This window comes from Podarcis erhardii (assembly GCF_964252035.2).
Source record: "Podarcis erhardii genome assembly, chromosome: 13".
NCBI lineage: Eukaryota > Metazoa > Chordata > Lepidosauria > Squamata > Lacertidae > Podarcis > Podarcis erhardii.
The window spans coordinates 43,802,381-43,818,931 of record NC_138502.1 but is presented as its reverse complement, the minus strand read 5'-3'; the positions used below and the strand labels follow the sequence as shown (position 1 = coordinate 43,818,931).

The 16,551-nt window shown below is 45.6% G+C and overlaps 1 protein-coding gene across 1 annotated transcript in view; it reads left to right on the top strand.

Annotated features, from left to right (window-relative positions):
• The window catches only part of CNTNAP1 (contactin associated protein 1), a 44,935-nt gene that overhangs the window by 6,255 nt on the left and 22,129 nt on the right, over nucleotides 1–16,551 (top strand). Inside the window, exons 3-10 of the mRNA XM_081837606.1 lie at nucleotides 49–242; nucleotides 3,145–3,292; nucleotides 5,545–5,748; nucleotides 7,780–7,964; nucleotides 8,176–8,319; nucleotides 9,923–10,196; nucleotides 11,025–11,174; nucleotides 13,540–13,711. Of these exons, the coding sequence (XP_081693732.1) occupies nucleotides 49–242; nucleotides 3,145–3,292; nucleotides 5,545–5,748; nucleotides 7,780–7,964; nucleotides 8,176–8,319; nucleotides 9,923–10,196; nucleotides 11,025–11,174; nucleotides 13,540–13,711 (1,471 nt within the window). The remainder of the gene's footprint in view (nucleotides 1–48; nucleotides 243–3,144; nucleotides 3,293–5,544; nucleotides 5,749–7,779; nucleotides 7,965–8,175; nucleotides 8,320–9,922; nucleotides 10,197–11,024; nucleotides 11,175–13,539; nucleotides 13,712–16,551) is intronic.

Sequence of the window (16,551 nt, the reverse complement as noted above, 5' to 3'; positions counted from 1 at the left end):
CACAAAAGCCACCGTTTCCCGTATCTTGTCCTCCCCACCCTCTCTCAGGTGCTGGAGGCTGGTCTCCCGACCCGCAAGACAAGCAACCGTGGCTGCAGATTGACCTGACCAAGAAATGCCGTATCAACGCCATTGCCACTCAGGGGACCTTCAATAGCTACAACTGGGTGACTCGCTACATTGTGCTCTATGGGGATCACCCCAGCAACTGGAAGCCTTACTTTCAACAAGGGAGCAATTGGGTGAGAGAGGAGTTTCTGTCCCTACCTTCCAACAGGGAGGGGGCAGCATTGTGACATCAGGTGATTGGCGGATGGGCACCTGCCTGCCAAAACCTGGTCTATAAGGGGGTTGGGGAGATAATAGTTCCCCATGCCTATACTGAAGGGTCACTAGGTAATTCCATCCAAAAAGTCCCTCTCGTTTATTCTGCTTCTTGGCTCCAGAACTGCTGTGTTTTCCTACTTGGGCACCACAGGTGGTGAAAACCAGGTTTTTCAACTTCCTCTTGTGGATTTGCAGGGGATCTACGCAGTTTTCTTCATGATTTGTGGCTACTGAAAACAACAATCCTTTGCTATGTAGAGATTCCCAGACTTATCCTCTAGAATCGCCTGTTGTAGATTCTGTGCCCATATCTTTATATGGTGCAAAAAAGGAACACACTCGTTTTGCTCAGCCACCAGTTCCCACCACCCCTAATATATGGGTTGGTTCAAAATACATAGAGAATTCCCTGGATGCCAAGATCCAGATCTGGGGCCAGTACTCTTTGGTGAGAAAACCCCAGCAGAGATTTAAAGTCATAAAGTAAAGCATGGAAATACAAACTTTAAAATATTCCCCTCCAAATTCCTTCCCAAGTTTCTCACTTCCACTAGCATACAAAAAGACCACATGTTTGATAAGTTAAAAAGTGGTTTACTTATCAACTCTCCAAAGGTCAGATTCACGTGCTTCAGAAAGTTGCACAGGCGTTATAGCTTGGCTTAGCTACAAAGTGGTGAAAGTTCCTAAATTATTGGAGTAGGAAATCAAGAGTAGCTTGTGAGAGCCATGCGGTTGAGCTGGAGCAACCAGCTCAAACCTCTTGACGCAGAGAGCTTCTCAGGTAGACTAAGGTTGAACAAAGCCCTGATTACATAGTCCTTCCCAAGGTAAGGGGAAGTGGACATAGCTAAGCCTGGCAGGACAGCTTACTCTATGGTATTAACCCCTTCATGCATTAATTAGACTTAAGCATGTTGGTTATATGAGGCTTGCTATCCCACAATTTGCAGTCCACAACATCTGGAGGCTGCCATATTGGCTATCTCATCTTTAACATCAGCTTTGAAGGTCCTCCTTGTATACCTGTCAGTGCATCAGTTTGGCTGGAGTGGGCATGGCCTTTTCACCAGTAGCCCCAACCGCCAAAATGAAATTGCCTCCCAGGTGAGATGTGGGTGGCTCTTTCTTTGCAGGCCCTTAAGCATACATCCAAGACTTGTCTATTACATATAACTTTCTATTTTTATTTTTTTTAAATGTTGTGCCCCAATACAGGGCTTGAGGAAGTCTTTTGCTATTAAGGCTAGTTTTTATGTCATGAAAGACCTACACTGGCTCCCAGTACATTTCCAGGCACAATTCAAAGTGTTGGTGCTGACCTTTATAGTCCTAAATGGCCTCGGCCCAGTATATCTGAAGGAGCGTCTCCACCCCCATTGTTCAGCCTGGACACTGAGGTCCAGTGCCAAGGGCCTTCTGGCAGTTCCCTCCCTGTGAGAAGTGAGGTTGCAGGGAACCAGGCACAGGGCCTTCTCGGTAGTGGTGCCCGCACTGTGGAACACCCTCCCACCAGCTGTCAAAGAAATAAACAACTATTTGACTTTTAGAAGACATCTGAAGGCAGCCCTGTTTAGGGAAGCTTTTAATATTTGATGAATTATTGTATTTTAATATTTTGCTAGAAGCCGCCCAGAGTGGCTGGGGAAAGCCAGCCCGACGGGCGGAGTATAAATAATAAATTATTATTATAGTTATATTATTATGATGTAGTAGGCCGACTTGGTGAGTTGACTTGCTCTTACTTGTTTGCGTTGTACTGCATCTTAATACTGTACGGAAGCTGCCTTGTGCCATTACCGTGAAAAGTGGCTCATAAATATCAAAAATAAATATGTCTTTTCCCAACTGACTGTGTGCCTTCAAGGTCTCGGGCAGAGACTTTTTCCAAGTTCCTTTCCATGGCAAATGACAAAGAACAAACCTGGGACTTCCTACATGGGAAGAAAAAAATGCCCTTGCCTGGAGATTTTGCATTCTATTCCCTTAATTTCTCATCCCTCCCTTTGACTCTTAGTTCTGAAATCCACAAAGTGTTTGTGTGCCTAGGAAGACAGCCCTCCCATGACTGATCGTGCTGCTGCTCTTGAGAGCAGTACATGTGAAAAGGATCTAGGAGTCTTGGTTGACCACAAACTTGATATGAGCCAACAGTGTGACGCGGCAGCTAAAAAAGCCAATGCAATTCTGGGAAGCATCAATAGGAGTATAGCATCTAGATCAAGGGAAGTAATAGTGCCACTGTATTCTGCTCTGGTCAGACCTCACCTGGAGTACTGTGTCCAGTTCTGGGCACCACAGTTCAAGAAGGACACGGACAAACTGGAACGTGTCCAGAGGAGGTCAACCAAAATGGTCAAAGGCCTGGAAACGATGCCTTATGAGGAACGGCTAAGGGAGCTGGGCATGTTTAGCCTGGAGAAGAGGAGGTTAAGGGGTGATATGATAGCCATGTTCAAATATATAAAAGGATGTCACATAGAGGAGGGAGAAAGGTTGTTTTCTGCTGCTCCAGAGAAGCGGACACGGAGCAATGGTTCCAAACTACAAGAAAGAAGATTCCACCTAAACATTAGGAAGAACTTCCTGACAGTAAGAGCTGTTCGACAGTGGAATTTGCTGCCAAGGAGTGTGGTGGAATCTCCTTCTTTGGAGGTCTTTAAGCAGAGGCTTGACAACCATATGTCAGGAGTGCTCTGATGGTGTTTCCTGCTTGGCAGGGGGTTGGACTCGATGGCCCTTGTGGTCTCTTCCAACTCTATGATTCTCTTATTTTAAGTTTCTCTTCCCATCACCACTTTGTTTTTCCTTGTGCAGACATTTTTTGGCAATGTGAACGCAAGCGGCGTGGCCCTTCACAACCTACATCACCCCATCCTAGCTCGGTACCTCCGTATCATCCCTGTGGCCTGGAATCCACATGGTTCCATTGGCTTACGCGTGGGCCTTTACGGCTGCTACTACCGTAAGTGATTCAAGCTGGGAATGTCAACTTCCCTTTCATTTATTTCATTTCATTTTTATTTCCCCATCCTGAGATTTATGTGCAGCGCTGCTCTCTTGTGATAAAAACCCCAAAGCAGTTTACAAAAAGGATAAAGCAGTAGCATTATCAGTAAAAAAATAGTTTAACAAACCCTATTTGCAATATTCAAAAATACAGTGGTACCTCAGGCTACAGATGCTTCAGGTTAACCCAGAAATAGTACCTCAGGTTAAGAACTTTACCTCAGGATGAGAACAGAAATTGTGCGGTGGCAGTGGGAGGCCCCATTAGCTAAAGTGGTGCTTCAGGTTAAGAACAGTTTCAGGTTAAGAACAGACCTCCGGAACGAATTAAGTACGTAACCAGAGGTACCACTGTATCAACAATATGCCAAAAAACAGATTAAAACACATGCTAACATTCCACGGCATTCTAATAACAACTGCTTCACAGAAACGTGAAATACTTGGATGCTATTTATACCTTCCAAGTAAAAGAAGATTTGTGGGAGACACCCTGAAAATATCTGTAGTGTGTTATCTTTCTATTCAGGTTATTTTACTTTGGGCTCTGAAATTCTGAAATTTACTTTGGGGCAATACATTTGTTAATACATTTTGGACATGCCCAGTGTTTTTATTTGCCTTGATAAATACCGTATTTTTCGCTCTATAAAACGCACCAGACCACAAGACGCACCTAGTTTTTGGAGGAGGAAAACAAGAAAAAAAATATTCTAAGTCTCAGAAGCCAGAACAGCAAGAGGGATCGCTGCGCAGTGAAAGCAGCAATCCCTCTTGCTGTTCTGGCTTCTGGGATAGCTGCGCAGCCTGCATTCGCTCCATAAGACGCAAACACATTTCCCCTTACTTTTTAGGAGGGGAAAAAGTGAGTCTTATAGAGCGGTATGTTTTCCTAATAGGCAGTGCTTTCAATTGAAAAAAATGAATGAGGTGCTGGTATTCATATGTTGATCCAAGTGTTGTAGGTGCCAGCACAATTTTTTTTAAATTTTTTTATTCAAAATTAAAACAAAACATATTATCCGGAAACCTATCATCCTTATTTCCCCCCCCCCATTTTTCTTCCGTCCCCCCACCCTCCCACACAAACCCCACCCCACCCCCTGGCTTCCCTCAGTTCCAGTCTTTGGTTTCTCTAAGAATTCTGTTTTCTGCATGTTACACAGTTGTATAGATCCTCAAACTATTTAGCTGATTATCATCATAAAATAGTTACCAGTAGCAGCAAAAACAGAGAGAGGTGACAGTATTGTGTACCAATGAGTACTGTCACACACAAAAAAACCAGTGTTTGAGATTACGGACCAACATGACTCCCAAATTTTACTTTTTTACATTAACAAAAAAATCCATAATCATAGCACGTACTCAAAATAAAAACTTGTATTTGTGGAGAAGCAGTTTGGAAATTGATTGGTTAAAAGAGGAAAATATGGTGCATGTATTGGTTTGTTTGTTTTTTCTTGATGTAGCCATGATGTAGTCATGTTTCTTCTTAGCAAACTGGGCGGGGAAGGCGAAGAGGGTGCTTTTCCCAGATGTCTTCCAGATGTGTGACATATTTAGGGCTGAGGAGAGAGATCTAGATAAGATGGGGATAGAATGGGGGAACGGAAGGTATTCAGGAAATTATTGCAACCTGAGATGAAAATATAGCTTAGTAACTGAGGCACTGGCTCTTAGTATTGATCAGGAGTCACATGCAAGCAAACTTTGCATCGGCCAAGGTCCTGTTGGTCTAATTTGGGACATTGGCAACGGACTGGCTACTATTGTACTGTCGTACTTGGAAAGGGGGGACGCGGGTGGCGCTGTGGGTTAAACCACAGAGCCTAGGGCTTGTCGATAAGAAGGTCGGCAGTTCAAATCCCCGCGACAGGGTGAGCTCCCATTGCTGGGTCCCTGCTCCTGCCCACCTAGCAGTTTGAAAGCACGTCAAAGTGCAAGTAGATAAATAGGTACCACTCCGGCGGGAAGGTAAACAGCATTTCCATGCGCTGCTCTGGTTCGCCAGAAGCGGCTTAGTCATGCTGGCCACATGACCCGGAAGCTGTCCGCCGGCTCCCTCGGCCAATAAAGCGAGATGAGCGCCACAACCCCAGAGTCGGCCACGACTGGACCTAATGGTCAGGAGTCCCTTTACCTTTACTTGGAAGGGAGACTTGACTGGAAGCAGCTGTGCATCTGCTTTGCTCTTCTTCCCTGCAGAGTCTGACGTCTTATATTTCGATGGCGACGATGCCATTGCCTACAAGTTCCGCACCAGAACGGTCCGTACCGTCCAAGACATGCTTGGGTTCAACTTCAAGACGATGGAACGCGAAGGGATCTTAATGTACGCGGCGGGCGCCCAGGGCGACTACATCAGCCTGGAACTGCAGCAGGCCCAACTGGTCTTCAGCATAAGCCTTGGTGAGTTTGGAGGGGGGGAAAGCATGCAAGTCCCAACTCAGAGATAGGCAACGTGGTGCCCTCCAGCTGTTGTTGGGCTCCAAGTCCCATCATCCCTGACCGTTGACCATGCTGGTGGGAGATGGTGACAAGCTGTGAAGGCAGTGATAGGGTACCTGGGTGGAGATCTGCAGTTGTGACATAACTCATTTGTGAATATCCTTGTTTGACGTGAGAGTAAACAACTGATAGCAACAAGAACAACAACAATTTTATTATTTATACCCTGCCCATCTGGCTGGGTTGCTCCAGCTTCCAACACATATAAAAACATAATATAACATCAAATATTAAAAACTTCCCTATACAGGGCTATCTTCAGATGTGCTCTAAAAGTTGTGTAGTTCTTTAACTCCTTGACATCTAATGAGTGGGCGTTCCAGTATACCTGAAGGAGCGTCTTCACGCCCATTGTTCAGCCCAGACACTGAGGTCCAGCGCCGAGGGCCTTCTGGCGGTTCCCTCACTGCAAGAAGTGAGGTTACAGGGAACCAGGCAGAGGGCCTTCTTGGCAGTAGCACCCACCCTGTGGAACTCCCTCTCATCAGATATAAAGGAAATAAACAACTATTTGAATTTAGAAGACATCTGAAGGCAGCCCTGTTTATTTAAGTTTTTAAGGATTGATGTTTCAATGTAATTTTAATCTTTTGTTGGAAGCCGCCCAGAGTGGCTGGGGAAGCCCAGCCAGGTGGGCAGGGTATAGATAATAAATTATTATTATTATTATTATTATTATTATTATTACTTCTGCTACTACTACAGAAGCACAATGAAGGCATAACATTAATCAAGGCAGTCAAACTCATAGCAATGCATGTAGATGTTTCAGGGTGCTGAGATTTAAGATTTCGTTTAGCAGACCTCTCCTGTGAAGATTTCTGGCAGAGGTGCCGCAGTTTGCAATGTCTGCATGCAAGACTTTGGCAGCTGAGCCCGCTAAGCGGCTCAGGCTAAGCAGAGATGATCTTGAGCTCAAATGGCATAAAGTTGATAGACTTTCATCTTTAAATGTCATTTGCATGTGAAATGGGTGTATTTGTGAGAGAGATTTAAAGGGCATGCGAATGGGTGGATGGGGACACGCCAAACCTTTCTGCTGCCCTTCATCCCCATGCTTCCATCTCCCCAGGTACTTTTATCTTAGCTAAACTATTGATACTGAAAGTGAGCTTAGCTGGGAGAAAGTGTCTGTGGAAGATAAAGCTGGCTGGAGTAAGGACCCCACATTTTTTTGACCCTTCAAAATTGCACCCCACATCTGCCACACCTGTGAATAGACACAAGCTAATATCAGTGGTAAAGTGGTAAAGGGACGTGGGTGGGGCTGTGGGTTAAACCACAGCGCCTAGGACTTGCCGATCAGAAGGTCGGCGGTTCAAATCCCCGTGAGGGGGTGAGCTCCCGTTGCTCGGTCCCTGCTCCTGCCAACCTAGCAGTTCAAAAGCACATCAAAGTGCAAGTAGATAAATAGCTACATTGTTCTTCGGCCACCCAAATTCCTGAGTTACAGTTTCAGAATTGACCTTTTGCTCACTTTTCTGGGAACTTACTTCCAGTACAGAAAAACAGCATTCTTTGCCTGTCTTCTGCTCGTGGGTATATACAGTGGTACCTCGGGTTACATACACTTCAGGTTACATATGCTTCAGGTTACAGACTCTGCTAACCCAGAAATAGTGCTTCAGGTTAAGGACTTTGCTTCAGGATGAGAACAGAAATCGTGCTCCGGTGGCGCGGCGGCAGCAGGAGGCCCCCATTAGCTAAAGTGGTGCTTCAGGTTAAGAACAGTTTCAGGTTAAGAACGGACCTCCGGAACGAATTAAGTACTTAACCCAAGGTACCACTGTATATTGGCTCACCAAGTAACCAAGGCCAAAAGTTGGATTTTCGAGGGGCACTAAAAGAACTCGAATGACTTGGCTTTGCTCTTCTGCGGACAATATCTCCAGCATCCTGTTATCCTGTTGACATGCTTTTTCTGCTCCCCAGGCAACAGCTCACTAAACATGAGCGGAGGGGAGACGATTATGAAACTGGGAAGTCTGTTGGATGACCAACACTGGCACCAAGTTCGCATCGACCGCTACAGGCGATTTGTCAATTTCAGCTTGGACGGGGAGGTTTTGCAGTACCGCCTTAACGGAGAGTTTGATCAGCTTGACCTGGACAAAGAGGTGATTGGGATGGCATGGCATGGTGGGCAGCTGCTTCCAGCTCTGCCAGGGGTTTACACTTGCGATGCCCTGATTGGAGATTTTAAATTGAAGCCCCAGATTGAACCCTACTCTTCTCCCTTTCTCCATGGCAGCGGTCCCTGCTGGGACCTTTCAGTGTTTCCCAGCCTTACATAATTTGATCCCCTCTGGGTTTCCTTGACTTCTGCAGATCTTCTTTGGGGGAATAATGAACTATGAGAAGCAGCGCCTTGTCTATCGGCCAAACTTCCGTGGCTGCATGGAAAACATTGCCTACAATTTGGTCTATATCAGCAACTTGGCAAGACGTCGAAAACCGTCTATTAGGATCGAGGTGAGGATGAACGGGTTGCTGGGGTCTGCAAAAATAGAGAGAGAGAACTTTGTTTAGTTGCCCCTGACTCTGTTGCAGATGTTTGCTGAGACTGCAGAAGCAGCTTTGTTGTTGTTTAGTCGTTTAGTCGTGTCCGACTCTTCGTGATCCCCTGGACCAGAGCACACCAGGCACTCCTGTCTTCCACTGCCTCCCGCAGTTTGGTCAAACTCATGCTGGTAACTTCAAGAACACTGTCCAACCATCTCGACCTGTGTCGTTCTCTTCTCCTTGTGCCCTCCATCTTTCCCAACATCAGGGTCTTTTCCAGGGAGCCTTCTCTTCTCATGAGGCTGCCAAAGTATTGGAGCCTCAACTTCAGGATCTGTCCTTCCAGTGAGCACTCAGGGCTGATTTCCTTCAGAATGGAGAGGTTTGATCTTCTTGCAGTCCATGGGACTCTCAAGAGTCTCCTCCAGCACCATAATAGTCCAAATGTAGGGCTTTTCGGCTTACACTTATTCTATTATGAGGCTTGCATTGACCATGCAGCCCTCTGCACTTCTGTTATTTTCTCTCTCTAGTAAATTCAGAAGCAAGTAGACTTTTATAGAGATGCCTGCATATTCAGCCCCCAGACATATATTCCTCTGGGTCTGCTGCCCATCAGCTGTTCGGGGGGAGCAACTGAGAGAGAAAAGGACAATGTTGTATAAAGTGTATGGCTGCAGCTCATTTTTCTGTAAGAAGAGCTGCTTCAGGAAGATAAAAATAGCACCTGAACAGAAAGGTGGACCCTTATTCCTTGCTGAATGTTGTATGTATTTTGCGATTGCACATTTGCAATTTTGGGTGATGCAATTGCATCTTGAAGTTTGAGGTTCTGAACAGCTGAGAAGTAGCGCTTGCAGTTGACCTTATTGACATTTTCCCAGCCTGTGTTTTGTTAGCCCCAAAATGGAAAATAGGGGAGGTCCCAACCAAAGAAGATTGGCAACTTAAATTGACAAAATATGCACAACTTGTAGACTTAACATATATAATATGAGAACAAGAAGAACATTTAAAGAAGATTAGAAAACGTTTCTCGAATATATGGAAAATAATTGTGCACAGCTGAAAATGCTGGTAGCATTAAGATAAATTCAACAGTGTAACTAAGTTTTGGTGGATGCAATAATGGAAAACCGATTGGTATAGTTTTTGTAGAACATGCAGGGATATAAGATACGTAAAATGAACCACAGAAAGAGAAGAGGGGAAGTCATGGATACCTTAAGTATGTAAAATGTTTATCTGAAATTGTAAAACATAAAATTTAATAAAAATCATATTAAAAAAAGGAAAGAAAGTCGAAGGAGTAAATGGAATGAGAACACCGAGTGGAGTTACGCCTCTGTTTCCACCTACTTCTGAGGCTACTTCTGGCCCTGCCCTGTTCTTAGCACCAAAAACATGATAACATTAATTTTATTCCAAAAGAAGCCAGAGATTTGCAACCTGCAGAGTTGCGTGCCTGTTAATAAGTCCATCTGCTGCACAGTGCAGTCACAGGAGTATATGGCCCTGCTGTGATGGAACAGCAACCAAGCCACCTCCTTAGCTGTCTCCTCCTCTGTTTCAGGGCCACTTGGGCGACTACTGTCGAGACAACCTCTTGTTCCCCTTCACCTTTGCCGGGGTCAACAACTTCTTGCAGGTGCCCGGGTACCCGCGGCGCAATCAGCTGGCGGTCAGCTTCAGCTTCCGCACCTGGGATGTTGTGGGGCTGCTCATGTACACGTCCTTTGCAGATGACCTGGGCTGGCTCGAGATGGTGCTGAGCGATGGGCAGATTAATGTGACCATCGCTCAGCCGAAAACCAAAACGAAGACCAAGAAGCTGGAGTTTGCGGCAGGTATGGGGAGGGGACGGAGGAGGGCCGGTTTTCTTCTACAGTGGTACCTTGGACAGTGGTTGAACAACTTGGAACCCGAACGCTGCAAACCCGGAAGAAAGTGTTCTGGTTTGCGAACATTTTTCAGAAGCCGAACATGCTCTATTTTGAGTATTTCACTTCCAATTTGAGTGCCATGCTTCTGATTTGAGTGCCACGCTTCCGATTTGAGTGCTACACTTCCGTTCCGAGTGTTGTGCTGAGATCTGATTGTTTTTGCTACTTATTTTGCATTTTTGTTTTTGCGGCTCTTTTTTGTCTTGCTTTCTTGACTGTGTGGAACCCAGTTCAGCTACTTATGGATTGATTGTGTGACTGGACTGCAGTACATTGTTTATTGCTTTCATTTTATGAATCAGTGGTCTCTTTAGATTGTAAAATTAATGTTAAATTGCTGTTTTAGGGGTTGTTTTTAAAAGTCTGGAACAGATTAGTCCTTTTTGCATTACTTGCTATGGGAAAGCGCACCTTGGTTTTGGAACACTTTGGTTTTGGAACGGAATTCCGGAACGGATTAAGTTTGAGAACCAAGGTACCACTGTAATTGTTTTGAAGTGAAACTTTAAAATGCCTGCTCTGGAGGCAAAACGGAGGAATGCAACCTAGCATGCCGTTTGGGTTTACTTGTTTTTGTTTTAAAAATTATGCATTCTGTTGCATTGTGTCATCGGAATCACTCAAGATAGCAGATATTTCATTGAGGGCTTTGGTGGCCCCAGATGTGGGGACCCGTGGCTCCAGCGTGAGGAGTCTGAGGAGTCTTATCCCCTCGTGTCCCTCCACCCACAGGATATCGCCTGAATGATGGCTTCTGGCATTCGGTGGCCTTGATGGTGCGCGAAACCATGGCCGTCATCACCATCGATGACCAGAATGACGCCAGCTTCCGCGTTGACAGAGACATTCAGCTGCGGACGGGGAACCAGTACTTCTTTGGAGGTGGGTTCTGGGTTGGTTAAAGGGGGAACTGGTCATTTTTTCCCCAAGAGGGTGGGCTGATGGTTGGTTAACTAATAGGCAGCCGTCAGGCTTCGTGGAATCCTATCCCTCCCATGTAGCAGCCAAGAAGAAGAGAAACAATAAAAGTTCTTACCAAGTAATTTATTCTTTTTTTAAAAAAAATAATTTTTATTAAGTTTCCAATTAACAAACCAATCTTATCACATTAGTTATACCAAATTATACCAATACATAATACACTCCAAATAATTAGCCAAATTTTAAATTTTTGTTGGGGGTACCCATGCTTCGAGTTCAGTAAGGGTCTAATCATTCAGATTTACAATCCTCACATAGTAGCAAAACAGTGGCCCACCTCCCCCTTTGACCATAGATATCGCAACAAAGTCTGTCTCATAATGGCGGATCTCATAACTGCACAACAGGAAAGCCTTTCTATTTCCAGATCTTCCACAAAACAAAATCCTTAGTTAATATTTTCATTTCCACACAGTTTGTTTTCCAATCTCACTTGCTATCGATCAATCATGTGACGGTTCTTCTAGGGGAGGGGTTGTTAAGTAAAGCATATTGAAAAAGAAAGAAGTTTCCCCCCCTTCCATTCCGTTTCCACATACCGACATAGCTGTGATTCTTTGCTGCAGTCTTCTGTTCGTTCCATCCCATCACTCTTAACTTCTCATCAGTAGATTTAATTAGCAGATAAAACACCCTTTCCTTTGCTCGAAGCATGTGCATTTACTTACATCCGTTTATATTATCTTAAGCAATGCAACCAGGTCGCTCTCGGAAGCAGCGTCAGGGAGATCCAGAATCTCACTCGAGTGCTTTCTGTCCAGTGCCCCCACCCCCTCCTTCTTTCGAACTCGGGGGTGATTTATTGGCAACTGCGGACAAGGCTGTGTCTCCCTATCCCCAGGGAGACTCCGGGAAGCTGATTTACTCCCATCATCAGCCTCTTAATTACCTCGTGAGAGCCGGAGAGATGGTATTGTCTGCCATCTTTCAAGGCGCCCCTAGCAGCCCCCACCAAGTAATTTATTCATTAGTCACAGAGAGACAGGAAGGAATGCAGTCTCCCCTAGATAGTGGCGTTGCTCCAAGTAAAGTCCCACCCCCTACGTCTCTCCTATTCTACGTTACCCCTGTGTCGGCTAATCTGAGCTTTCTGCCTCTGAGCCTTTTTGTTCTTCTACCCTCAATGCTTATCTGGTCCTGGGAGAGGGGGGGGGTCAGGAATGCTTTCCAAGGACACTGAGTTTGTCAGCTCTCTCTCCCCTGGTGCTGCTGCTTCCTGCTGCTCCCCCAATATTTCCCAGCTTCTCCACTCTGCAGCCACTGAACTATGACCTTCTGCAAACCACTGTTCTAAATCTATAATGTCCACTTGTTCTTGGGAAGGTTCAGGAGAAGGGGGGGCGACCCCCACCATTCCTCCTCAGTCCAGCCCCTGACAGCAGCAAGCTCTATGGGTCCACGGGAGCTGCCTGCTGATGTACTGGTTTTGAGAACAACTATTAATGGAGGCACCTGAGAAGAGATGGGGAGGCAGCCGGGCACATGTATTGTAAGCTGCCCTGAGTTATCTTGGGAAAACAGTGAACCATACATTTAATAAATAATAAAAATGAAAAGAGGAACAAATGGCTCAGTTGCTTTAAGCCATTTTAATCTAGGTGCAAATTGAAGTTTGAAGGTGTTGGAACGAGGCCTAGCTAAATCTCACAGTCACGGAAAGGAGGAGCGTAGACTAAGGAGGACTGTTCTAGAAATGGGGGCTAGTCATCAGTGCCATCACCTCCAAAGTAAAAAGAACAGGACAGAAGAAGCCCAAAAGCAAAATGCATTGCAAACTAAATGTACAATAGTAAAGGTAAAGGGACCCCTAACCATTAGGTCCAGTTGTGGCTGACTCTGGGGTTGCAGTGCTCATCTCGCTTTATTGGCCAAGGGAGCCGGTGTACAGCTTCCGGGTCATGTGGCCAGCATGACTAAGCCGCTTCTGGCGAACCAGAGCAGCGCACGGAAACGGCGTTTACCTTCCCACCTGAGCAGTACCTATTTATCTACTTGCACTTTGATGTGCTTTCGAACTGCTAGGTTGGCGGGAGCAGGGACCGAGCAACGGGAGCTCACCCTGTCGCGGGGATTCAAACCGCCGACCTTCTGATTGGCAAGTCCTAGGCTCTGTGGTTTAGACCACAGCACCACCCACACCCCACATATAATGCACAGGGCATCACGCTATTTCCTCATCCAATCACTTTTTTTGTTTCTGTTTCGTGAAATGTAACGGAGGACTTTCCCCCTTCCTTTCGGTTGATGGTCGCTGCGTCTTTCCTAGGCTGCCCCAAGCCAGCCTCTCGTACCGGCTGTGCCTCCAACCAAACGGCCTTCCATGGGTGCATGCAGATGGTCAGCGTGGACCGGCAGCCCATCGAGTTAGACATGGTCCGTCTGCACCGGCTCGGCAAGTACTTTGAGGTGTACTTCAACGTGTGTGGCATCACAGACAGGTACGCTTGCCGGAGTGGCAGTTCTGGCCTGGGCAGAAGATGGTGGCTTCGGCTGGCAAGACCAGGGGATGAGGTCTAGCTGGTTGTGTTTGGGCCAAGCCTATAGAAATAGCATGGTAGGAACCCAGGGGATGCTCGGTGTTATGTAGTGAAGTTTCACCCTGGGCCAGCAGGGGGATACTGTAGATAGTTTTCACTCAGGTCTGTAGATAGTTTTCACTCAGGTCCACGTCAGTTATTTTAGGCGGGAAACTCTGGGTTGTTGTTGCTACAATGTTGACAGCCGGCTGCCTATAAAAGCAGGCCGGCTGAGCTGTTTGCTAGTCAGTTCTATTCCAGCTTACAAAATAAAGAGCTGCTTTGGAGAAATCGCTGTGACGTCTGCTATGTCAACCCACAACTCAACACTCTGAGAGTGTGCGGGGTCTGGGTCCAGGTCAGTGCTTGCATGGGAGATGCCCAGAAAGCTCACTCACACATCGTTTAATTTTGAATTCTTTTAATTTTATTGAAGGTTTTCAACTATATTATTGTATTGTAGTGTAGTGTAGTGTAGTGTAGTGTAGTGTAGTGTAGTGTAGTGTAGTGTATTATTTATATATACCCCGCCCATCTGGCTGGGTTTCCCCAGCCACTCTGGGCGGCTTCCAACAAAAGATTAAAAACACATTGAAACATCAGACATTAAAAACTTCCCTAAACATAGACCATTAAATTTAATAGACCATTAAATTCAAACTAAACTAAAAGGAATAATAAAAAAACAAACAAACAAACAAAACTAGAGAAAAAGAAAGATACATTAATAAGAACCCTTATATGATCCTCATAAAATTATAAATATATCTATGTAGGCCTCAGAGAGTTGAATCGTCCTGCCTCCCACCTGGGAGAATTCCCCCTTCTTGAGTCTCCCACTCTGAGGAAAAACCACTCTGGCCTGCCTCTCATAATAGGTTCCTTCCTCTTCTCTCTGTCAGCTCCCTCACTATGTTTTCTTGAAGGCAGGCAAGATGCGGACTTCCTTGTCCAGATGGAGGAGAAATGTTTTTGCATCCTTCAATCTGGTCTTGGCAAGCTTTGGGGGACGCTTGGGAAAAATGGTTCATGCTGGACTCGGAAGGTGCATCGAGTCTGCTATGCCTACTCCTGTTCCTCAGGAAAGGGCTTGAAAATAACCTAGCAGATGTCATAGCACCAGTTTATAGAGATCGGAGCTTTTGCTCTCAAAAAAACACAGTTATTTTTTGATCGCCTCCATCTCAAAGAACCTTCGAGGGTGGGGAAAGGACCATCTAAAATTATCATGAAAGTAGAGGGAAAGGTTAAGGAACTTGGGAAAAACACACAGATTCTTAATTAAAAAATGGAGATGATATATTGATTTAATAGTATCCTTCCTAACTCACGCTTTTGAGTCAGCAGCAGATTGCTTTCTCCACTATATATACCAGGAAGCTAGTTGGTAGATTTGTTTGAATCTCTTTACTTAAGCAATCCTATGTGACTTTGTTCAGCTTGGGTTTGGTTCCTGGTAAGTCCCCTTTTACCCCTCCCAAAAAAGAATAAAGACACAACAGTCTCCTTTTAAAAGTAATATGAAGTTTACTCACATTCAGTTCACGGTTGGATCCCTCTAAGCTTTAGCTTAGAGTTACAGTAGAGGGTTTGATTTCATCCCATATGGGAATGAGCCCATGTCCTGGTGGCTGAGAGCCAGCAGACAGCAAAATACTTCAGTATCAAGAGGAAGAAGAAGGGAGGTGTCTGCGTGACCAGCCCCTTTTATGGGGTCTCCCAGGATCACACCCACCAACCTGGTCACACGGAGGGGGAGGACGCTCCAGACCAGGTGTGACAGGAAGTCCTCCTGGCTGTGGAGTAACACCCTTCTGTGTGTCCACTCTGGGCAAACAGGAAATGTTGTACTTGACTGCTTGTGTTACATACCACAAATGGGGCAAATGCCCCTGAAGAAAACTAGCCCAGGGTGTTCAGTAGCCAGTATCTGGGGGTGGCAGAATTGAAAATCTTGAATGGAGATGGAATGGGGTCTCCTGGAAGGAACGCAGACTGGCAGAAGTGTGCCACACTGCCATGTTACGTTGCAGGTCCCACTGCAGGAGGCTGGCAGTGCCATCATACCTTAATGTTGTAAACCGCCCTGTGATCTTTCAATAAAGGGTCGCACGTAAATTTAATACCGTATTTTTTGCTCTATAAGACTCACTTTTTCCCTCCTAAAAAGTAAGGGGAAACGTGTGTGTGTCTTATGGAGCGAATCCAGGCTGCACAGCTATCCCAGAAGCCAGAACAGCAAGAGGGATCGCTGCTTTTGCTGCGCAGTGATCCCTCTTGCTGTTCTGGCTTCTGAGATTCAGAATACTTTTTTTCTTGTTTTCCTCCTCCAAAAACGAGGTGCGTCTTATGGTCTGGTGCGTCTTAAAGAGCGAAAAATATGATAACTGATATTAATGATCACAATCATGCCGTGCCTATGAGCTTACTGTGGGTATTGGCTTTGCCAAAGGTGAAGTCAAGAGCGCCAGGCTAGAGGGGTACCTCAAGGCAGTTTTAGATGTTTCAGGAGTGGCAGCTGTCTGTGTGTGAGGAACAGCCCTTGCTAACAAACTAGAAAAGAGATGGTTCTACTAGGAAGCTTGCTTGCTTGCTTGAATTTATACAGTGGTGCCTCGCAAGACGAAATTAATCCGTTCCGTGAGGCTCTTCGTATAGCGGGTTTTTCGTCTTGCGAAGCAAGCCCATTGACAGCTTAGCGGATTAGTGCTATTAGCAGTTTAGCGGCTTTTAGCGGATCAGCTGATAAGCGGCTTAGGGCT